The sequence below is a fragment of the Lynx rufus genome, unplaced genomic scaffold, assembly GCF_022079265.1.
Source record: "Lynx rufus isolate CCGP_SWC_20201006 ecotype Redwood Valley unplaced genomic scaffold, mLynRuf1.p SCAF_1, whole genome shotgun sequence".
In the NCBI taxonomy this organism is placed as follows: domain Eukaryota; kingdom Metazoa; phylum Chordata; class Mammalia; order Carnivora; family Felidae; genus Lynx; species Lynx rufus.
Window position 1 is genome coordinate 20,448,490 of NW_025814823.1, and position 25,122 is coordinate 20,473,611.

Here is a 25,122-nt window from a genome sequence, read left to right on the forward strand (position 1 = left end):
GGGGCGTGTGCCCGTCCACTAAGAGGGCAGGTCGGCTTGGGGGACGCCTGTATCTCTGCACACCTCTGCAAGTGCTATGCTCTCCCGACAACATCTGGTGGTCTGCCTCATGCCCATCCGCTGAACATCTGGCTGTCACTCCAGAAACAGACTTTTGTTTATGAGCCGCAAATGCTTTGCTCAGCAGGGAAGGCGCAACGAGTCCACACGGAGGCCTTAGGACCTTGGGGGGGAGAGGGACCCTCCCACACCTACCACCTGTTAGGTTCATTTCATCCTGTCACCCTGTCTGGCGCCAGCCCCTCGGCTCCCTGCACCGCAGGCCACAGTCCTGGGCACGGCCGACTTAGATCCAAGCAGATGGCTTCTGACCCAGTCTAGCTAGCCAAGGGCTATTACGGACTCGCTGGCCTCCAGCCCATGGAGAGAGGTGGACGTTTTCATTAGTAAGAACTTGAAAACACCATCTACCGTCCTTCCCCACGGGAGCCCAGAGCTTAATCCTGTGGCTTCTGCAGCCAGCCCGACCTCCCAACCCTCACACACCAGCCTCTGGAGGTGGGGTTCATGGGCGCGGGTGGAGGGGACGACAATATGCCGGGATGCCCCTCCTGCCACACTTTTGCCCGTCCACCTGGCTTTGTCCAGGGCCATCTGAGCCTGGTTTTCGAACGCCGGGGCCTGGCAGGGGCTGGGGTCTCACCCCTCCTCTAGGTACCAGTGCTCATTCTTTACAACAGCCCGAACTCCCCCACCTTTTCTTTCTCACCCTGTCTTCTTTTCCAGCTTTCCCTCAGCCCGAGAAAGAAGGCGAATCACGCGCCTGGCTGAGGAATGAGATCATTTCTCTCCCCTCTTAGCAGGCTTGCTGTCTGCTAGTCGGGGTTACTGGAAGAAAGCGGGAAAGCTCGATTTCCACAGAGAGCCATCTGGCTGCACCAGACCCACGCTGATGCTAATCCGTTGGTTTCTTTTTCTTTAGTCTTTTTTTAAATTTTATTTTGTTATTATTATTTTTTCATTTTTTTTGTTCCCGAGGAACACTTCATCTGCAGCTGTAAACTGAGACCTGGTCCCTCCGAAGGCGAGCCCGCGTTTGGTGCGCACGTTTGTTACAGCATTATGCACTCCCCGCCCCCTTGTAGGTGTCAGGGCATCATTGTTATCACTGGTGGGTCTATGTACTTGTAACGTCAGGGCCGTACTTTCAAATGGAAATCAGGCAATTATGCTCCACATGGAGACATCTGACAGATGCAGAAGTTTTACACCACTGGCTGTGTCACGGGGACAAAGGCGACCAGCGCTCCCAGGAGATGGTGAAATAAATAGAATATGTTGCAGGAGTGCAGAAAAATCGAGGAATAATGAGCCGTGTGATGCGAGTTCATAGCTCCTGTGGCTGTTTAACTTCAAAATGTGATAATGATATGTCAACGAACTGCTTAACTCATCCCTGTGAAGGCAGCATTAGAAAACCGACCACAATGTGCATTCAAACACGGGCGGACGCCCTTCTCTGCATGTTTTTCAGTTTCCCAATGCAGGGCTTCAGAGTGTTTCCCCTTGTTTTGCCTCCCTCTCGCGGGGGGCTCCAGTCGGCTTAAAGACAAGAGGGGCTGGTTGTAGCCTGAGGTCTACGTGACCAGCAGCTTCCTGTCGACATGCAGCGTTAGACATGGAGTGCTCATGCTGGCTGGGAACCGTGGTGGCAATACTCTCGCGGCCACCTGGGGTTGCGTCCGTGTTAGGCTCCAAGCCCCAGCCGGGTGCCCCGGTCCTGTGAGTGTGAGGTGAGTACTGTTACCATCCGATGTTACAGCTGGGGAAAGAGGCATAGAGCTGAGTGCGAGAACGGGGCTTCGGCTCTAGCCCCCGACCCCCACCCCTACTCTGGTCTTGGCTCAGGCCCCTCGCAGCCTCTCTGATGCTTCCACAGACGGTAGGGGGAAAGGTGCGTGCTCGCGCCTGCTCCCTCGACAAAGCCCCCGAGGTCAGACACATATAGTTGGAGTTAACTAAATAGGAGAGACCTACATGAAAGTTAAGACTGAATTTTTTCCCCATAGAATATCCAGCAGTTTAAATGAATGGTTAGTTGGAGCCTGAAGCGTGCCGTAAGATTCATCGCTCAATGTGTCTAAAACTGAGTTCAAACTCATTTATATTACCAAGAAGTAAAGTGTCCCCAAATCCTGCTCATTGCTCTCTCCTGTCGGGGAAGAAACAACTCGGAGCAGGCTTTGGCCCATCGCTTTGGACTTGAGCAGTCCCTGAAGATCCCCCGTTACTCGGCTGCCTTGGATTAACAGGAAATTAACATGAAAGCGGATGCCAAATAACACTGAGAAAAAAGGGAAGACATTTTATCTTCCAGAAACCGTATTTTTAAACTAAGCATATGATGAAAGAAATAAAACAGCTTTACATAGGAATCGCTGACGCGTTCTCAGATCAGCAAACGCCACTTTGAAAGTGCCTGAAGCACCGTGACAGGGAGAAAACATTAATCCAACAAAACCAGAGGCGGCGGGAGGCAAAAGGTTTACTAATTTGCTGGTGATCAGTAAACACCAGTCACACGCACGTCGCCCTCTGATCATGACTTGTTCTACCCTGTCCGAGGGTAGAACATTTAAGGAGACTGACAACTCTTTGCACTGTTAGCTTTGTCATAGGCTAGGAAATAAATTACATTTCTGCTTATGGAAAATTAGTCTTACTTTTTTCATTTCTGCTGAACACATTTGTTTGAAGGTATTAGATTAGAATGGTAAGCTTGCACTGCAGAAGTGAAAAAATATCATTAAAGTATTCTCTTACATAAAGACCTCAATTAAAAAGGATTGAAAACACCAGTGACAAGCACAAGAGACTGAAGTTACAAAGTCACTCGCGAACGGGCCACTCAGGAGCTCAGCAAAGCAGCAGGAACCTCATCCCTTGGGTGGGGCCCGCCGTCCTGAGGAACCCATGAGCCCAGCAAGGACTTGTGTCATAGGGACCAAGCACTAAGGACCGAAGGGAGGAAAAATAGGAGCAAAGAAAATGGGAATACTAATTAAAAATCAGGAACTAAAAAATCTAAAAAATCGGGGCACCTGGGTGGCTCAGTCGGTTAAGCGTCCGACTTTGGCTCAGGTCAGGATCTCACGGCTCGTGGGTTCCAGCCCCACGTTGGGCTCTGTGCTGACAGCTTGGAGCCTGGAGCCTGCTTCAGATGCTGTGTCTCTCTCTCTCAGCCCCTCCTGGGCTCTCGCTCTGTCTCTCTGTCTCCGTCTCTCGAAAATAAATAAACATTAAAAATTTTTTAATTAAAAACCAAGAAAAGCTGGGGTACTGGGGTAGCTGTTGGGTAAGCATCTGACTCTTAATATTGGCTCAGGTCATGATCTCATGGTTCATGAGATCGAGCTCCATGTCAGGCTCTGCACTGGTAGCACAGAGCTTGCTTGGGATTCTCTCTCTCCCTCTCCCTCTGCCCACCCCCCACAAAATAAATAAATAAACATTAATTTTCTTTTAAATCAAAAAGAGCTATGGGGCGCCTGGGTGGCGCAGTCGGTTAAGCGTCCAACTTCAGCCAGGTCACGATCTTGCGGTCTGTGAGTTCGAGCCCTGCGTCGGGCTCTGGGCTGATGGCTCAGAGCCTGGAGCCTGTTTCCGATTCTGTGTCTCCCTCTCTCTCTGCCCCTCCCCCGTTCATGCTCTGTCTCTCTCTGTCCCAAAAATAAATAAACGTTGAAAAAAAAAATTAAAAAAAAAAAAAAGAGCTAAAACAGAGGTTAAGAGCCTCAAAATATATGCCATAGCTAACCAACTGGACACTGGCTAGTGTCCATGATTAGTTAGCCTATAATATCTTTCCACAAAGAACTTTAACATCTTCATTGTATGTTCTTTACCTATCAAAAGTATTTTTTAATGTTTATTTATTTTTGAGAGAGAGAGAGAGAAAGCTTGAACAGGGGAGGGGTAGAGAGAGAGGGAGACACAGAATCCAAAGCAGGCTCCCGGCTCTAAGCTGTTAGCACAGAGCCCAATGCGAGGCTCGAACTCACAAGCCATGAGATCATAATCTGAGGCAAAGTTGGATACTGAATCGACTGAGCCACCCAGGCACCCCCATATCAAAAGTATTTTTAATTAAACATTTGACAAAAAATAAATCAGTTCACAGAGAAATCTCTAAAAATTTTTCAGGTTCAACCATTTACCATTTTGAAAGTTTTTTTAAAAAAAACCACCTCTGACTAAAAAAGTTGTTTTACGTTTTGGTTTTGCTCTTTTCTTGTCTCTAACACATTTGTTTGTAAATATTATGGTCATCTTGTGATTGTGAGTTTTTTCAAAGTGAGTATGATTGGCAAAATCAAAATTGATTTTGACCCATCTCTTCCAAAAAATTGTGTGTGTGTGTGTGTGTGTGTGTGTGTGTGTTTCAATATGAACCTGGCTCTCAGGTCATCTAGGTATCGTAACTCTGTATGTGACTGTGTGCATATCACCACAGTACTTAGCATCTTAAGAAAAGTAAAGCAGATTGCTGTATAATGAGGGTACAGTGGGAATGCAACAGTGCAGGAAAGCTTTCCATTAATCATTCTAGTAAAAACATATCAACTTTCTTTATACGTGATTATGGACAATGTGAACTTTGAAAAACCGTGCCGTTTATTGGAAGAAGAAATAAAATGAGACAGCAAGCAGACCATATAAAAAAACACATGTGGGATTTTTCAGATTACACCCTTCACACCCTTGAGAAAATCTTTTCAAAGGGAGCCACAGTCACTCACAGAAGTGAGTCACAGTTCTCAGATGGATCGGAATTGAAGGAACAGTTGAAACCCACTGATTTAGATCAACATGTTAATAGCAGTCATCTTTAGAAGCTAGAATTATGGCCGACTTTCTTTTTCTTCATCATGAGTTTCTGAGTTTTCCAAGGAATAATGTAAAGGGCTTATAGCACGTTGCTTAAATGAATGGGCACTGGAGCCAAGCCACCCAGGTTTGGAGTCTGGTTTTGTGGCTCATTGGCTTATGCAAGTCACTTTCCACCTTTGGGCCCTTCATGTCATCTGTAGAATGGCAACCATCATAGTCCCTGTTTCAGAAAGTTGTTAGGATGGCTAGTGGGATAATGCTTGCAAAACACATAGCGTCTCGGGCACGGAACTGTGCAATAAACGTTAACCATTTAAGAAAAATCCTTTAACGGCCCATGTCTGTACGGTTTCTTACAGAAATAGAAAAAGCGGAACCCCCAAGTCTCACTGATGAAGCCAAATATAATTTCCATTTGCCACATTGCCTGATCCCTGGTATAAGTGAGCATTCCTCCGGTTCCTGTTCTTCCACACTCCCCTGTGTTTTTCATTCATATGCCCATTGCAGCCTGACCCTAGCTGATTTGTTTATATGTGCTGGAAGTAGTCACCGTGGTTGATTTTAAGCTACCAGTGGTTTCGCAAACGGCTTGGGAAACTCCTGAATGTTTAACAATTCGCTCTCATGAACCAACGTGCCACTGGTGAACTTCTCTTTTGACGATTCCTACATCTGAAAATTGCATGTTATGTATGGATGGATGGATTTATTTTTAAAGTTGATTTATTTATTTATTTATTTATTTATTTATTTAGAGAAAGAGCACAAGTGGGGAAGGGACAGAAAGAGAGGGAGAGAGAGAATCCCAAGCAGGCTCTGTGTTGTCAGCACGGGGGCCTATGCAGGGTTTGATCTCACCAACCGTGAGATCAGGATCTGAGCCCAAATCAAGAGTCAGACGCTTACCCAAATGAGCCACCTAGGCACCTCTAACATTGCATTTTAAATGGCAGGTTGGGATTGACAGGGAAGAAAAAATAACTCCCCTCTCCATACCCCCGGGCCAGTTCAAATATGGCAGTGAATTTGGGGACAATATTACTAGTAGGGGCCATTAGCCATAACTAAACATGTGGCCAAATGGACTATTTTCTGGGTTGATCTTTATTATTGCAATGGTGAGATGAAGATTTCTTGGAAACCAATGGGATTGTCAAAGCAGAGTCCATTCCACGGGTCCCCAGATAGCTCTGGCACCCTGAGGAAAGGAGCAAGGTGGAGCATCTTCGGATTTCTTTAAGCATTTTTTTTCCAATTTATTTCAAAAGTCAAGATAAGTAATACCATAAAATAATAATAATAATACCATAAAGTGGCATACGTGAGGATGTCTTCTTCCGATCTCTGAACCTATCCACCCACTGCTGTCATTATAGATCAGCATTTGAAATTAACTTCTCACTAATATTTTCTTTATGAAACTAGAAGCACACACACTTAGGTGTTTTCATTCCCCACACCTACCTACCTTCCCCAAGAGATATTATCTACATGGTTCTACACTTACTTTTTTCACTTAACACTAGAACCTGACATTTTTTCATGTCGGTATCTAGAGAACATCCTCATTCTTCTTCTTGCAACTGTGTAGGTTTTCATGAGGTGACACACTGAAGACAGCCCCGCATTCTTCGCTCCTCTTCCCACCGAGAGGTAGATTCTACTTCCCTCCCCTGGAAGACGTGCCGGTCGTAGTGATTTGCTCAGTTAACAGAACACAGTGCGAGTGAGGCCGTGCATGTAGGTCAGGAGCGAAGAGGTTGGCTGCTTCCCCCTCCTGCCTCTTGGGACACTCCCCTTGGGGGGAAAGACACTTGGGGAGAAATCTGACTACCCTGCGGCCATCATGCTGTGTGGCAGCCAAGCCAGCCATGTGGAGAGACCGTGTGCAGAGAGATCTCAGCCAGTCCCAGCTATTTTAGCTATGTTGGCCTGTGCACCACACATGGCAATGAAGACCGTGGAGGCTTCAGATGATTTCAGCCCAGCCAACATCTGACTGCAACCCCTCGAGAATTCCGAAGTGAGACCCGCCCAGCTGAGTCCGGTCAACCCACAGGACACTGAGAGATGATAATGTGTTTTTGTTCTAACTATTGTATTTTGGGGTCATCTGGCTATAGCAACTGATAACTGGAACACATTGTGCAGCTATGCATAATTTATTTAGTTAGCCCCTTATAAACACACATTAGGGTTGTTTCCAATCTTCTGCTGTGTCAGCCTATGAGGTCATGAATAATCTTACCTATATACTGTTTTGCACAGTTGCAGGTTTATAAATTCTCAGAACCGGATAGTGAGTCAAAGGACAGATGCATTTGCAATTTGGTGAATTTCCATTCATTTAAAGTGCCAATTCCTTGTGCATTTTTCTATTGGCTTGTTCTTTTACTTCTCAGTTTCTAGAAACTTGGGTCTTTGTGAAATGAGATACAAATAGTTTTTCCCATTTATTTTGTATTTGGACTTTGCTTATATTGATTTTTGCCAGGAAGAATTCTATTTTTAAGTCTCCCATATTTCTTTCATTTATCTTTTATCATTTAATCTTTGATCCATTTAGAATTCATCCTGATGCACACATCTAACTTTGTTTTTTCTAAATTGCTACTTGTCTTAAAATCATGTATGAAATAGATCCATATTTTTGCTACTGATTTGAAATTTTACCTTTATCATATACTAAGCTTTAGTATGCATTTAGGTCTACCCGTAGTATGTTTATTCTGATTCTTTATCATCTATTCATTTCCTACTGCACTCTTAATTTTTGTAACATAGAACTATAGTTTAATACGTGAGACGGCTAGTGTACGTCTTGTTCTTTTTTTATTAAAAAAATTTTTTTTAATGTTTATTATTTTTGAGAGAGACAGAACGCAAACAGGAGAGGGGCAGAGAGAGAGGGAGACACAGAATCCGAAGCAGGCTCCAGGCTCTGAGCTGACGGCACAGAGCCCGACACAGGGCTCGAACCCATGAGATCTCAGAAGATCGTGACCTGAGCCAAAGTCAGACAGACGTTCAACCGACTGAGCCACCCAGGCACCCCGTGTCTTGTTATTCTTATTTCAAAGGATTCTCCTGAATGTTCGTCTTAACTTATTTTCTTACGTGAGCTTTCGAGTCAACTTGTTGAGTTACACACATAATCTGGCAGTATATGGGTTGGAATTACAATACAGGGAGATTTCATTTAGGGAGATTTGCCATCTTGAAGATAGTCACTCCTTTTATCCAAGCATATGGTATGCCTGCATTTGTTTAAAACTGCTTTTGTGTCTTTCAGGATCAGTTTAAAGTTTTTGTTTTATAAAGATGTGGAACATTTCTTAGGCTTATTCTTGGTTATTTTAGCTTTTTTGTTGTTATGCTAAGTGTCAAAAGGCCTTCCATTACATCTCCTAATCGGCTGCATAAATGAAGGAAAGCTTTTGAAAGTTATATATTGATTTTATATTAAGCCACCTTACTCAAGTTTTATTTTCAGAATCTTTTTCAGATAATCCTCTTGGGACATCCAAAAATACAAATATATAATTTTCAAATAATGATAATTTTATATCTTTTCAATTTTTCTGTGTCTAATTTCTCTTTCCTGTTTGTAACATTTTTAGCTTATTCTTGACATTAGTAGGGATAATATTGGTATTTCCACTTTATTTATTTATTTTTTAGAGAGAGAGAGAGAAAGCGTGAGTGTGAAGGGGGCAGAGGGGGAGAGAGAGAGAGAGAGAGAGAGAGAGAGAGAGAGAGAGAGAATCCCAAGCAGGCTCTATGTTCAGTATGGACCCCAAAGTGGGGCTCAATCCTAAGACCCTGGGATCGTAACCTGGGCTGAAATCAAGAAATGCTCAACTGACTGAGCCCCAGTATTTCTCCTTTAAACATATGTTGACTTTCAAGTTGGCTTATCCTAGCAGGTGCACATCTATTCTTATTTCACTGAATTTTTTAGATCAAGAATGGAAATTTAATTTTACTACATATCTTCAAAGCACCTAAAGAGATAAATACATAGTTCTTTTCTTTGATCACTTATATGGTGAATTCATATAAGTAGACTTCCTGAAATTGAACCATCTTTGCATGGAATAAATGCCACTTTTTCATGCTATACTATTCTCTTAAGGAGTTGCTTGAGTCTACTCGGTAGAACTTTGCTTTGTATTTTTGCATCGGTATTTTAAAATTATTTCATTTAAAAAAATTACAGTTATTATCAGGTTTTTAAATTCAATATTATGCTCACTTTTGTGTCCTTCTTAATACGTCTTTTCTATACCCATATCCATTTCATTTTGTTTGCTTTTCTCATTTTGACCCTCTAAGCTCCTTCCTATGTTTTATTATTATCCATTTTCTCTCCCAATTCATCCTCTTTCTCTGATGGTTCATTTTTTCTTCCATTTCTACCCTGGATGTTGCCAGCTCACTCTCGGTCTCTTGTCTTGCCGTCACTGCTAACGGAGGGCTGTGCCTCTGCGTTGTGCCCCAACTTTGTAGAGGTGACATCATCACTAAATATTTCACATCTGTAGTACAATACTTTATACTATTTTCATCTGCTCTTTGGCAACATTTTATCTGCCATTTGCTTTTCCTGATCTTGTTTTATGTCTTGAGTCTCTGGAATAATTTGGGTGGGTTCTTTTTGATGTCTCGCTTTTGGAGCCAGTGAGTTTTTCTTGTACCAAATATTTGCAGGGTCCCATCCAAGCCTAGTAGGAATTTTTTTTTATGAATCAAGAGTTTGTGCATGAGTTTAAAATTTTTTTTTAATGTTTATTTATTCTTGAGACAGAGACAGAGCGTGAAAAGGGGAGGGGCAGAGAGAGGGAGACACAGCATTGGAAACAGGTTCCAGGCTCTGAGCTGTCAGCACAGAGCCCGACACGGGGCTCGAACCTATGAACTGTGAGATCATGACCTGAGCCGAAGTCGGACACTTAACCGACGGAGCCACCCAAGCGCCCCTGTGCATGAGTTTTAGATCTAGTCTCCCCAGCCAATAAAGACAGGCAGCAGTAGGGTTTTCAAAAAACTCCTCTCTTTCCTGCTACTGGCAGATAGGGCTTTCCCTGCAAGTGTGTGTGTGTGTGTGTGTGTGTGTGTGTGTGTGTGTGTGTGTTAACCCCATCATTTCTACTTATCACAACCAAATTGGGTCCAGAAAGTTCTTGCCACCCTTATTTGTACATTGTTCCCTCTGTAGGAAAACACGAGCCCCAGATTCTGTTCCTCACCTCATTGTGCCCTTCTAACAAACGTATTTTACTGATTCATCCTGGTATTTGAAGCCACGTGCTCATCTCTCCCCTTCCCTGCTCTCCAGCATTTGCAGGCCTTCCCTCTATTTTGCTGTTCTTAGTCTTAGCTCCCTCCTCCTTTTGCTGAAAATGGGTATTTTATTTTCATTTCTTATTTTACTTTTGCGTTCCACAACTTCAGAGAAGGGAGAGAGACAGATAGACCTTCCATCTTTACACTCCTATAAGAAAAGTTCATGGACATTCATATTTCAGATTCAATGCCAACAGTCTAAAGGATTAAAGCAGCTAATTTCGAAAATCTTTTAAGGAAAAACAATACGGGAGTCACTTTCCAGAGCATGTGATGTTTTGAAGTCTCAAGATGGGTTTAAAGTATTCAGGACATTTCCTTAGCTTATCATTTGGGCAAGTTATCTCCCTGGACCTCATTTCTCCAATGAAGGGAAAGGATCTCTAAAGCCTTAAGACAGAGTGGACAACCCAAGGCTTAACTCCGAGAAATTAATGACTAGCGGTGAAACTTGGGCATGAGGAAACTTGGAGCGGGGGATGTTTGGGGCCCTGAATTAGAGGAGAATTAAGTTGTACAGGGAAGTTACCATCTGCCTGGCTCTGTGCTAGGAACTTAACATACATTAATGTTCACGGGGGCAGGTATTATTATCGGCTCCATTTTAGAGTCATGGAAAATGAGGTTCTAAGAGGTTGGATAACTTATGCAAGATGACAGAACCAAGACAGAAATCCTCATCTTCTTGGTTTTGGAGCTCAGTGCTCTTTCTAGAGCAATTCTCTTTGGTGTGCAGGCCTGTCCTGCCTGAAATGCATGGGCCGTGGTAACATTCCCAGTCACTAAGGCCTTCTGCTTCCCTGCCTTCCGTCCCATCTCCACGGTAATTATTTAAAAGACCAGATGTCTTAATACACATCATATTGATACAATCATGGATGCAACCAAGCTAATTGGACCCACTCTGCTATTAATCCCCCAATGGCCACATCTAGGCTGTGTTAAGGTAACTACATTATGCCTGTTCAGGCTAATGCTCTGGAAACTATATTCTAAACAACACTGTATTCATTTACTAAAACTTTAATTTTAAGCCAAATCAGCCATTTTTAAACTAGACAAACTACGTATATTAGAAGACCCAAGGCACCTTTCACGGAGCTCATCTCTTAAAACAAGACAAAGCAAACAAAAAACCCATCGGTACTTTGGTTCACATTTAAAAACTATTCCATACCTCATTTCGACCGTTTTTGATTGTTCACTAATGAAATCAATGCAAATAACCTTCATGTTTATTAAAAGAATAAAAAGGCGAAAAATTCATTTCCTCAAAATACATTTGCTTAGAAATTCTTTTTACCTTATGAACTTCCTTGGCCTTATAAACCTGTCAGCAGAGGAAACTGGGAGCCAGTTTCCTGCAGCCATAACCTCCACTACCCTTTCTTACAAGTCTTTATTCTTTGGAAATATAAACACTTGTGTTGAAAAACATCGCCAGGGAAGATAAATGAGCAGTAAAATGATTAGTGCCCATTTAGTGATTACTTACCTCTGGGCTTAACAACGGAGAGCTGACTTGAGGGGCTTTGAAAGCTGACTCCTCCTCCGCGCCTGAAAGATGGGGTCTCCTGGGGCCCTGCCTGCGCCTGCCCGACTCCAGGGCCCCTGGATAGGTGCGCCTCACAGACCTGTTAGCCTTTGTGGTGTCTCCTTGGAGCACGGGTTCGAACCACCACTCAACTTGGAATTATCGCTGCCACCTTTAGGCCATGGCACCAGGCAGAGAAAAGTGAAATCAGATCCCAAAGAGGTTCTCCAAGCCCTTAGGTGCTGAGACTGTTTCCTCCTGAGTTCTCATCTGCTTCTCATCCTGAGGAAGGGCTGGGGCGCATGCAATCTGCGCGCGCACGGACAGTTCACTCTCCCTGGGGCCTCGCCTCAGGCCGCACCTGCCTAGATCCCAATCATCCCAGCTCAGGTGCACCTTCGCCATGGAACCTTCCAGTCTGTATCCCACAATCCGTATCTCTTTTTGTGGCTCTTCTATTCTGTTTGAGAACCTACGTTTCCATCCATTTCCAAGCCAAACTCCTCTGCCTGGCTTTCAAGACCCGGATAACCTGACCTCACCCAATTTACCACACGTTGCTCCCAGATTCCCTGAGCAGCCATGCTGGGTCCTGCAAGGAGAGCTCACAGCTTTGCCAATCAACAGCTGCTGCGCCTCATAGTCTGCGGTCTTCCCTAGAGAAAAGTTTAAAAATAGCAAATGCATGGGTTTACATTTACTGGAAGACAGTATGTAACATACGCATCCTTATTACTGATATTGAGCTCTTGCCAAATACAACCAATATTAAAATTAATTGGCCTCAGCTTATACGTAAAGTGAGGTAGTATGATGGGCATGGCACTAAGTGGTGGTGTAGACCGCTCACTGTTGAACACAACGTTCTCACGAAGGATGTTCAGCCCTACAGGGATGTTCTTAGGAGTGACCCACTCTGAAATCATCCTGATTTTGATGGTTTTGAGTTCTTCTAACTGCGTGTCCTAACTGTTCCCCTCTTCTTGCCCTGTTGAGATTACAAGGTGTTATTTATTCCTCTTATCAGTGTGCCTGCCTATTGGTTGTGAGCGAAGACGCCAGAAAACAGAAGTTTTAAGAAGTCTTTCAAAAATAAGGATAAATTGGCCTTGACTGGAAGCCTGGGCCTTGTGAAATATGAGTGTCAAAAAAACATGGCCTGGGGGGCGGGGGGAGAAGGGCAGTGTGGGTGTCAGGGGGGGCTGCACGTTGAAATCCTGGTGCCCAGACTACACTTCAGACCAATTCTATCAGAATTCCTAGAGCAGAGGCCCCAGCGTCATTGTGTTTTAAAACTTCCAGATGATTCCCAACGCGCAGTCGAAGTTGGGACGCACTCACTGCTCCCCACGCTGAGTGTCACTCTATGTGATAGCCAATGGGTGGTGGGGCAGCAGGGAGACAGGAAAGCCAGGGAAGACGCATCTGGGCCAGAGTGAAGGTTCTAGCCCATTGCTCCCCATGCCTCCCCCGACTTTAGACACAGAAAATTCATTGTCTTGAGAAAAAATTCTGACTGGCTTTGACTGTATTAAATTTCCAGAATCATTTCTTATTCCATTTTGGGAGGTTTGTGCATTCTTTATTTGGGTCATGGGGATATAGTTAATAAATTATAATATTTCTTAGTTCTTTTGAGAATTTCCACAGGATAGATTAAGCCCCAGCCCTCTGAAGTCATGTTCACTCTCATTTAAAAAATAGATAATAAAGCACTTAATAAATGTCAAATACTGTGCAAGTTTCTGGGGACACAATGGTGCTGGGAGAGTCCTCAAGACCACTGCCGTGTTTGAAGATCTGCTATAAGGACTCACGGGAGTTGGCAAATAGCCGTATTCCCAGCTAAGATTCATTACAGCGAGCGGCATATGGAGAGAATACAGCCAGATCATAAGGGACAAAGACACAGGTGGTCGGGAGAAATCCTGTGCAGGCTTTCTCATGCTCCTCTCTCTCTCTTTCTCCAGTGAGGGGGTCACACAGTGTGGCTGAATCTTTGTACACATTCGTGATTATTTCTTCTGTGGCTCATGGTGGGCACAGCTGAGGCAAAGGGAATGCAGCATTTGAAGGCCTTTGATATTATTTTCCCACTCGGCCTCCCGAAGTCCTTTTTTATATTCTTCCCAGCAGTGTTCACTTCCAGCACCCTCTCTGGCTCTACGCGGGACTGTTTTTTAAAAGTCCTTGACAATTTGACGAGGAAGGAGGATCTCCTTGTATTTGTGCATCGGCGACTCCTGTACTGAGCGGGGAACACGTGAGACATGCTCAGCTCTGTGGGGACTAGAGACACGGGCCACATGGTCTCTACCCTCAAGACTGCCGACAATCCAGGTGGGCAACAGCCTTAAACCTGGGGGCAGCGGGCGTGTGGAGGAATGGGCTTTTTTTTTTTTTTGAAAGTGCTGGGGTTTTAGTGCCATTGATCTACTTTAGTTTTAGTTTTCCTGTGAAATATTTCTGAAGAAGGAACCAATAAGACAACATAGTAACATACAATATATATGGCATTTATAAGTATATGACATTAAAACCACGTAGATGAAACAATGAAAGAGACTGCATGAAAAGTGAGTGTGGGGTTGCCAGCTGGAAAAGGGTAGAAACTCGATACTGGAAATTGAACAGCTAAGAAAAGAAGTTGGTTCAGGGCCAATGAAACAGCCACCTAGAGGAGCCTGAGCAGTGGCGAGGGTAGGGATTGTTTTCACCTTCTCTTGTCTTTTAAACTTTTTGGGAATGTCTCATGAATTGCTGCGTAAAGATTAAAAAGTTAATGAATGTTTAGAATTTTAGGTGTGTTGAATTTAAAGTGATGGTAGTTCTTCACAGTTCCGAGGTCAATGAAATATGAGGTCGGGGCGCAGGTAAGAGAGTGGGGCTTCCGGGGACAAGTTAGGTGTCACCCGTGTTCATGACTTTGGCCACCAAGGAGTGGGTTATATTTGAGGTAGTATGTGTGTGTGTGTGTGTGTGTGTGTGTATTTGTATGTGTACATATGTGTGTGTGGATATTTGTGTGTGTATTTGTACGTGTACGTGTGTGTATGTGTGTGTGTGCGCGCGTGTGTGTGTAGCAAGAGACAGAGAGGGCGAGGGAGAGGAGAAGAGGAGAAAAGAAAGCAGCAGGGGAACAAGGACACAATTGATAAGTGGACCCAGTGGAAGACTCAGAACTGTTCCAACAAGACTTTCTCAAGCTGGGGAAGCCTCGTCCATGTGGGAGCCTGGTGCCCACGCAAGGTTTCCCAGCAGTGTCTTTCTGGAGGAGAAAGAGATAAGGGACAGCTGTCACATCCGCTGGCTTTCCTGCCCTGATACGAGGTCCTGAGAGGCTAACCGAGTTGCTCCCGGATACATAGCACACTTTGCAGTAAAACTCCAGGGCTGGCAGTTGCTCTGGGCCAAAATATACACTGGCCTCCAAGGACAGTGCTTGAGATTATGCAAGGAGAGGACGGAAAAGGCCAGGTTTTAACTCTACAACCGTATGTTGAACTAGGTGTCAGGCTCTTAGTTCTTACCCAAATGGCCTGGATTCCAAACAGGTGATTTCTGCCAAGTGCTCCCTCTTGGAAGCCTGTAGTACACCCTCGTTCCACAGCTGGCTCTCTAGAGTTGGGTTTCTGAAGAGGACGGCTCACGTACCAACTACAGAGCACGGGAATATTAAAAGTCCTTCGAGGTTAATGCAAATTTCTCTGTGTGGAAGGAGATGTGTAAAAAAAATTACAAAGTACTTTCCAGAACCAGGCTCTACTTACCTGCTGGAGTTAGAGAATCAGAAACAAAGCTATTTCAAGAAGAAGAGGTTCGGGGTCCTGTCTGAATGCAGGAAGATCACCGAGTGGCTTCTACTCTGCTCCCCTTGTGTGTCCGGTGGACGAGCCCGCTCAAATCCCTGGGTGTCTTTGCACAAATCCCTCCACTGCCCCCTACAACATACTCACTGTGCATCGATTTCCCCATGAAACTTTCTGGCAGGTACTTGCCACTTTCCCCCATGTCTTAGGTCCTCACTTTTAAAAATAGTAATAACACACATACTAGGCTTCTCTTAAAAATGTCAATGTTTATAACTCCAGCAGGTCGTAAGATACCCATGTTCAGCTACCACGTTGAATTAGAAGAAGCTGACAAATTAATAAAGAGTAAAGAAAAGTCAGGCTTTCCCTCCTCTCCCCTCCCCTTCTTTCTTTTTTAAGTAAGGGTAGAAACTTGGTTCAACAGAGCTTTTAGTGTGTGGAAATCAAGTACTTATGGTCGGCACACACATCCCTAAAACACATTCACCTGGCCCCAGGGAAGCATTACTTCTAGGCCAGCATGGTCAGGTTTTCGAAAGGACCCCAATCTCACAAAGAGCCTTCTCCTCCCACTGCTTTGAAATCAGAAGCACGAGGCTGTGGAAGAGAAGACAGGCTGCGGGCAGAGGGGCGGTGTGGCTGGAGCTCCTCAGACCCCAGGCGGATTCACACCCAGAGGCTGCTCTCAAGTTCCAGGGACGGAATTGCCTCCAGGGTGGCATGCCATTAACCAATGGACGGGCGGTAGCAGTCAAAGAAGAAATGAATCATCAGTGGGTAGTTCTTTAAAATACACCTTTTGGCATTTGGAGAATTTCCAGGAGGCGCAGAAGAAACAGTCTTAGCCCTTTGAGAGTATCTGAAGTTCTAGAAGAAGCAGCCAAGCTTTGAGTGAAACGGCTGTCACTTGTCCCTTCTCTGTCTTTGTGCTGCCACCTAGAGAGAAAAGGAAAACATATGTTGTATTCCGCCGAGGAGAAGCAGTCACCTGACACCCCCAGCACTATCTGCACCTTCTAGAACAGAAAAGCGAGGCGGGCTGTTCTAGTTCTGAGAAACAGCAGCGGTTAAACTTCTGCTTCTGAGGGAAGACCTCAGGTAAGGACCAGGGCTCCCGTCGTGGCCAGCCTCCATCCCCAAGCTCCTTCTGGAGCTAGTATTAGTCTCCTCCAGGAGCAGGGGTGGGGAGGAAGCGTATTTTCTGTCCACTGTTCAAATGGAGTGAAAGACGAAATCTTCAGTTCACCCGAATTTATGGAATGGACACCATCATTTTAGCAAAAAAAAAAAAAAAAAAAAAAAAAACCCTATGAAAACAAGGTTCTACGACGAATGATTCTTAAATCCTTTCTACTCTTTGCCTTTTCCTTTCTTTTTTGTTAAACGCAGATCCTTTTATGAGACAGTGGGAGGCCTGATGTGGACTCCAGTGTATAAAAAATAGGTATCTATAGACTTGTTGGCGGAAGTTGTCGTCCCTAAAGAAGACTTGACTCTGAACACGTGTAATTACGATCCGCTGTTTTCCGTGTCCAAGTTCAAACATCATTTATTCTGGAGCTGTGTTCTCAAAGATTTTTTTTAAGTTAATGGAAATCAGATTTCCGTGCCATAATGGGGGATGACCTTCCCTAAGCACCTTCCTCCCCAGGACTATCACCCTCCCTTCCCCTTCTGCCATAGCCCTGGCACCACATGACACGCCCACCTCTCTGCTCACAGACCAGAAACTTCTTGAAGGCAGGTGTTTTTTGTTGGCCACGTTGACAACAGCATTTCCAGCGCCCAGGACATTTGGCGTGTAGCAGGTGCTCGGTATACGTTTTTAAAGGAATAAATGAGTCTGCGCTTGTCCCTTGGCTTTTTTCTCTTTTCAAAGAGCAAATACCACGACTAACTTTAACTTTACACATCTTCTGATTCAAACACACGTGTAAGGTAACACCTCTTCTAACATGTGTGAAGAAGTCGATTCCTCTATAAATCACATATGGTGTTTTTCCTCCCTCTCACACGGGCTTGACTAACGTGAGGCCATCAAAATAACATTTATTAACCAAAGTACAGGAAAGGCTAAAATGCTGAGGCTGAATTGAAGATCTGACGTGCAGAGGCACCAGCTAAGTAGAGGCTTTCCTTAAATTCTGGCTCACCACTGCTGAGGATGCACGGACCTGCAGAACCCGTTTTGAATACGGCAAGAAGATGAAGCCCAGGAAATCTGAGTGTCCCTTCCTTAAGATAAAACTCACGATTAAAACAGACTAGCGAAGGAGAAACGGCCATAAAGCCACACACACAACAGTATGAATAAGGTATCTTTGAGGTAGGCTGAAAGGAAAGAGGCCTGGGCCGGAGGGTAAAAGGGCAGCGGTGGGCTCAGCCACTTTCAGTCTGTGCCACCCACCGTGACCAACATGGAACAGGGACACCCTCCCTTTCTGGTCTACGTCAGAGGGTTGTTGTAGGGATCAGTGCAGCTACTGATAAGTGGTGGCTGCGGAAACCATAAAGGGCTATTCAAACACAAGGTAGGAAACCGCTCTGTCAGTCTAATGACCCTGAGCAGTGTATAAACACCAGTGTATGAAAGGTGTATAAGCCTGATCGCTTCTTCCCATTATTCAGACGAGTCAAAGCCTGTGGCCATCCTCTAAGGACACTAGGAAAATACCAGTACACCTCCCTTCCTGGACCAGGAGCTCTTTGTCTTCTATAGAGAGGTTTGACTCTTCAATGCAGCTGACTCTGGAGCTCTCCAGAGCTTGCATTAGTCCTGGAGAGAGGGCTTGTGGGAGGACGTCTAGCAAGTTCCATCACCTTTAATAACGGAGGAAGTCCGTCCTAACCACGTGAGGAGACTGTCTTTCAAATCTAGTGATGGCATGACTTCCTAGAGTGTGATGGAAGTCAGTTCCTCTGGAGAGAGGGAGTTTGGTCTGGGAGTCAGGGTCCTGAGGTGAGCTTCTGGCTCAGCTCTTTATCAGCCGAGTGACCTCAGGCACATAAGGTGAACTTCGCTTTTCCAACTGTAAAATGGGGGAAATAATAACCAATTGTGCCCTACGGTTTCTGGAAGGATCAATCACATAAATCCACGTGAAAAGTGCTTAACATCTGCTGAGCACTTGGTGAGCCTTTGTTATTACTTCCCCCAAATGGTGTTCTTCACGGTTTTTTTTTCCGCTGCAAGGTAATGTAATCTAAGGAAAATGAAGAAAAGAGACAAGTCTATACCAGGCACACCGCAAGAGCCAGAACGAGCATGTTGGCAGGTTTCCTTCAGACTTTCTTCCAGTCAAACAGGTAAGATAATCCACTTAAAGAACTCAGAGGAGTGCCTGATGCATGCTAAGTACTGGATGGATACTAACTCTGAAGCATTCTTCTCCTGGGTATATAGGAGCTGAGGCTCCCCACCCAGCAGCAACTGCAGGGAAGGACATAAAAGGACTCACTGATCGACACTCATTTCACAGGGAACACACGGCTGTGGGCCAGCAAAGCTAGTGATTTGCTCCCGGGCCCACAGAGTTAAGGCAGGTTCCAGGGACAGTATAATCCAGCTACTGTAAATTAACCGGTCTTTTTAGACCAATTATTCCTACTTTTTAAAACTTTTTAGTTCAGTTGGAAACACGGTGGTTGTTGGTCACTTTTCACTTTATTACATTTTTACAGATTCAGATATCTGTTTCCTGTTAGTGTCATAAGTTCGCATATAACAAAAGCAACACTGTACATTGGGTAAGTAAAGGGATGCTTTTTAGTGTCTCACTTCCAAATTGCCTTCGTGTCTTCCTAAGTTTCCTCATGAGAGAAACATGATCTTGGGAATGGGCACAGCACACGAGAAACACACCCGAACTAACACAACACAATCCACTTGACATCCACATTAAAGCGGATGGAGGAGAATCTCCTCGGGAGCGCAGGACCAGAGAAGTATAAGCCTCGAAAGACGAGAGAGCCTGAGAGCCGGGGTACAGGGAACATTTAAATCGAAGATAAACCAGACATCAAAAAGAAAAGAACGCTGGTAATTCTGATATCCGCTTCAGAATTATGTATGGTTTGGTGAAAACGGAGGCTCTTGTGTAAGTACCTAAGTGGTTTTATAGTTTGCAGAAGTTTTTGAAGCTTACCCTGAACTCAGCATATGAATCAAAAAAGATAAATAACGTTAAGTAACAGAAGCAAAGGACCAAGAGATTTAAGTAAGCTCTTTGGGTTAGACGTCACTATCCTGGCTCCTATGTCACCCTGCCCTACGACTGTAGCTGTTGTGGGGATTCAAGGAGTTATTATATGTAAAGTGCTCAGAACAGCAGAAATACATAAATGCTATACAGTGTGAGTAGTTATTAGAATCATCAGTTCTTAGTATTATGAAATGATCACATGAAAAACAGGATATTAGCATAGTTTCAAAAACTGAGGGGCATTTTTACAAAATAACTGACCAGTATTCTCAGAATTGTCAAAGTCATTGAAAGACAAAGGAAGACTGAGAGACTCACATGTTAGAAAAATCAGAGGAGACAGGGCAACTAAATGCAATGTGTGATGGTGGATTAGATTCTGGAGTAGAGGGGCGCCTAGGGAGCCGTGGAGTGTCAGTCGGTTCAGCGTCTGACTCTTGGTTCTGGCTCAGGTCATGATCTTGCAGTTCATGAGTTCAAGCCCTGCGTCAGGCGCTATGCTGAAAGCACAGAGCCTGCTGGGGATTCTCTTTCTCCCTCTCTCTCTGCCCCTCCCCTGCTCACTCTGTCTCTCTCTCAAAATAAATAAACTTAAAAATTGTTTTCAAAAGATTCTGGAATAGAAAAACGTTAATGTAAAAATAGGTGAAACTCAAATAAGGTGGTAAATCAGTTAATACTATTGCATTATTGTAAATTTCCTGGGTTTGATCATTATACTATGTTTACATAAGGAGGAAGCTGGGTGAAAAGTATATGTAAACTCTATTGTTTTTGCAACTTTTCTATATATTTAAAATCACTCCAAAATTAAAAAGTAAAGAAAAAAAGAAAGAGAAAGAGACCCTGAAGTGACAGAGATGATGCAACCCGTAGACACGGACATTTAAGCAACTATTGTAACTATAATGAAGTATTTGAGAAGAGAAATGGAAAGACATAAAAAAGAACCAAATGGAGAATCCATAACTGAAAATTACCATATTTGAAATAAAAATTTACTAGCTGAGGCTAATGGAAGATGACACAGTATAAGATAAAGTAAACTTGAAAACACAATGGGAGAACTGTCTAAAATGGAACATAAAACAAAATCCAGAAACTCAGTGAGAGGACTGGTGGGCTATTATCAAGTGGTCTAACATACATGTAGATGAAGTTCTAGAAGCTGAGGGGGGTGAGGAGAAAAAAAAGCAGAAAAATATTTAAAGAAACACTGACCAGAAATTTTCCAAATTTGATAAAAAAATTACAAATTCAAAGATTCAAGAAGCTCGATAGGCCCACAAACAAGTTATCACAAAGAAACCCACCTCAACACATCATGATCAACTTGCTGAAAACTAACAATAAAGAAAAATCTTAAAAGAAGCCAGGGAGGAAAGGGGACACACTTTAAAAAATTTTTTTTTCAACATTTATTTATTTTTTGGGACAGAGAGAGACAGAGCATGAATGGGGGAGGGGCAGAGAGAGAGGGAGACACAGAATCAGAAACAGGCTCCAGGCTCTGAGCCATCAGCCCAGAGCCCGACGCGGGGCTCGAACTCACGGACCGCGAGATCGTGACCTGGCTGAAGTCGGACGCTTAACTGACTGCGCCACCCAGGTGCCCCAAGGGAACATGCTTTATATAAGCTAGAGGAAATACAAAAATTATCACAGATGTCTCATCAGAAATCACACAAACCACAAGACAATGAATCTTTGAAGGGATCAAAGAAGTTAAAAAGTTTTTAGTTGGATCAACCAAAAAACAAAAAGAAAAACAAAAACAAAAACAAAAAAAGACACGACCAATCAGGTATGAAAAAAGAAAATCACTACAGATCCACAGATATAAAAGAGATAATAAAAATATGAGAAACAACTTATGTCAATAAACTTGACAATACAGATGAAACACATATTTCTTTGAAAGACAGAAATTACTTAAACTGGTGCACACACACAGAAGAAAATTAGGATAGCTCTCTATCTATTACAGAAATTGAATTAGTAATTAAAAATTTCCCCAGAAAGAAAATTCCAGGCCCAAATGGCTTCATTTGGTGAATTCTGTCCAACATAAAAGGAAGCAACAATTACTAATCTCATATAAACTCTTTCAGAAAATAGGTGATGAGAGGATATTTCTCAATTTATTTTCTAAGGTCAGTTTTACTCTGACACTAAAACTAGACAGAATTATTACAAGTAAGGAAAACCACAGACCAACATCCTTCATGAATAGAGATACAAAAATCATTTACAAAATATTAGGAAGTAAAACACAATACTGTATGTGAAAAGAATAATACACTATAAACCAAGTAGGGTTTTTCCCAGGAATTTAACGATATTTTAATTTTCCAAAATCAATCATTATACTTCACATATTAAGAGATATTCCTCTATTAAAGGAAAACTACATGATCATCTCAATAAATTAGGAAAAAAAATGTGGCAAAATTCAATACCCATTCCTGATCAAAACTCTTGGTGAACTGGGGGTAGGAGAGAAATCCACAAAAACCATGCACATCGATTGATAGAAGCAATGAGCACATTTTGTGCCTAGATTTTGGTTTCTAAATACCATTCTCCATGATAAGGAACCCTGGATTTTTAGGAAAAAGGCTGATTCATGGCTTGGGCAGAAGGAGTACCAGAGCCTGGAATAAACTGTCACAGAAGAAGAAAGGAAGTAATAAAGAATAATAGAAACACACCAAGAAGATACAGAGGCCAGCTAAAAGGGGCTCCCACTGGCCCTTCTGGGACGATATGAACAACAAAATGATTTAATATAACACAGTGGGCAAAGTAAAAAATCTGCAAGTCCATACTGATACAAATTCATAGATGAAAAATAAGTAGAGAAGGGAAAGCTATTCCTTATTTTAAAAATGCCAGCTAAATAAAAAGAAATAAATATAGAAGAAATGAAGGAGTTAGAAAAATCACCAGTCAATTCTAAACCTTGTGGGCGAATGTTTGATGAGGAATAGTGTAGTTAAAAATCCCAGAGTATTTATCTGTAAATTATCTATTAATTATAAAGAAAAAAAACAGTAACTCTACAGTGGATAAACCTGTATCAAAGGTTACCACCACCTTAATCTAGGTGAACATCATTGGTATTGGGTCACACTGTGACTCCTGATACGGTGCAATGAGAAAGACACATCATCACCTCCGTGGGTGCCCATTAGGTATCATTCAAATCTAATCAAGAGGAAACATTAGGCAAACTCAAAGTACAGAACATTCTACCAAGTAATGGCCTGTATTCAATAATGTCACGATCAAGTAAGACAAAGAAAAGGTGGGAAGTTCTTCCAGATTAAAGACTGTAACAACAATGAAAAAGAAGTCTCAGTGCTTGGTGGTTTTATCGAACGTTTTCTTTAATATGTTTCAATAATAGAATATTCCTATGCAAAATTATTCCTTCCAGAACATTGGTCAATATGGAAAGGTGGCATAATTCTAATGCTAAACATAACAGCAATATTACTTTTGAATACAGATGCAAAAATTCTAAGTAAAAGCCCAGAAAAACAAACTGACATGGCTAAACCACATAGAAAGCATACACTATGGTATTCTTTATCTAATGTCAGGTGGAACTTATGGTAGGAACTCAAGTACAGTTCAATAGTGATAAAAACTCTCTTGTCATCTCAAGAGATGCCAGAAAGATATGATAACAGCCAACACCAATTACTAATTAAAACTTTAAGGAAACTAAGTATGAAAGGAAATTTAAAAAATAGACATTCCTTATATTAACTACAGCTAGTGTCAGAATTAATGGAAACGTACATTAATCAAATCACAAATTAGAATGACTACCATTATTATACTTTAACTGTTCCAGGTATTAACCCATGTAAAAGGACATAAAAGATATAAGAGATATAATAATTAGAGTTACACACAATTTTTTGAAGATATGTATCTTATGCATCAAAACCCCAATATGAATATAATAAAAATATTTAAATTAATAGTTTAGTAAATTGGTCATTTAAAAGATAAATATGTAAAAATGTAAAACTTTGCCACAAAATAGCCAGTTAGAAGATCTAACTAAAGGAAAAAAAAAAAGATTTCATTAATAGCAACAAAAATACCTTAGAGATATGCCTTAAGAGAAATATCTAGAACCTATATGGAGATGGAGAACCAAATGTTAGTGAAAGGTATGGTTAGGATTTTAGGAAATATGCAAAACTACTACATGCCTGAATAACAACAATGAATTTTATAAACACATCTGTTTGTCTCCAAATATTACTGATTTAACAACATCTCAATAGAAATCTCATTGGAGCTTATTCTTAGAACCTGACAAAATAATCCAACAGATCCAATGGAAAAATAAACAGGTGAGAAAACAATTAAATTAGAACTTTATCTCACAGCACATTTAAACACAAATTCTGTAGATGATTTAAGTATTAAATATAAAACAAAAAATTAATTATTGAAAAATTAGAAGAAAATAAGTGGTTAACCTTCCTGCAAAGGGAAACATCCTTCTAAGTATAACATCAATATAAAGGAAAAGTTTATACACACACACACACACACACACAGACACACACACACGTCTACTTAAAAACCAAAACCATCTGCATGACAAAAAAGTCATACACAAAATTAAAGACAATTTACAGGTCAAGAAAAAAATTAACAATGAATATAGTGGACAAACAAGAATGTCTTTAAGTTATAGAATATCTTTAGGGTCCATAAGAAAAATACTGACACTCCAACAATTAAAAAAAAATTTTTTTTTAACGTTTATTTATTTTTGAGACAGGGAGAGACAGAGCATGAACAGGGGAGGGTCAGAGAGAGGGAGACACAGAATCTGAAGCAGGCTCCAGGCTCTGAGCTGTCAGCACAGAGCCCGACACGGGGCTTGAACTCACGGACCGCGAGATCATGACCTGAGCTGAAGTCAGCCGCTTAACCGACTGAGCCACCCAGGCACCCCGACACTCCCAACAATTTAACAGAGGACATAATCAGACAATTCTCTATAAGATGACAAATGGTGAAGGAAATGTGAAAAAATATTAAATATTATTACTAATTAGGGAAATGCGAATTAAAACCACAATAAAATGCCTTTTTCCCCACTTATTTGCAAAGATAACATTCAAAGCTAACCAGGTGGCATGAATAAGACAAGAACCGATACTACCATATGATACAGTACAAGATCCCATACACTTTCTGTGAAAGATCTTCCCGTAAGTATGTATTTGGAAAGTTTAGTTATAAACTGGGAAGCCCACATCTAAAAATCCATTCTAAGGGAGAACTAAACGTTTTGAACAAA

General features: G+C 42.4%; 1 protein-coding gene across 1 annotated transcript in view; it reads right to left on the reverse strand.

Moving 5' to 3' along the window:
* Positions 1–15,697: 15,697 nt before the first annotated feature.
* RNASEH2B (ribonuclease H2 subunit B) overlaps positions 15,698–25,122 on the reverse strand; it is a 69,890-nt gene continuing 60,465 nt past the window's right edge. The window contains exon 10 of the mRNA XM_047079327.1: positions 15,698–16,521. Within this exon, the coding sequence (XP_046935283.1) occupies positions 16,489–16,521 (33 nt within the window). The 3' untranslated portion in view covers positions 15,698–16,488. The remainder of the gene's footprint in view (positions 16,522–25,122) is intronic.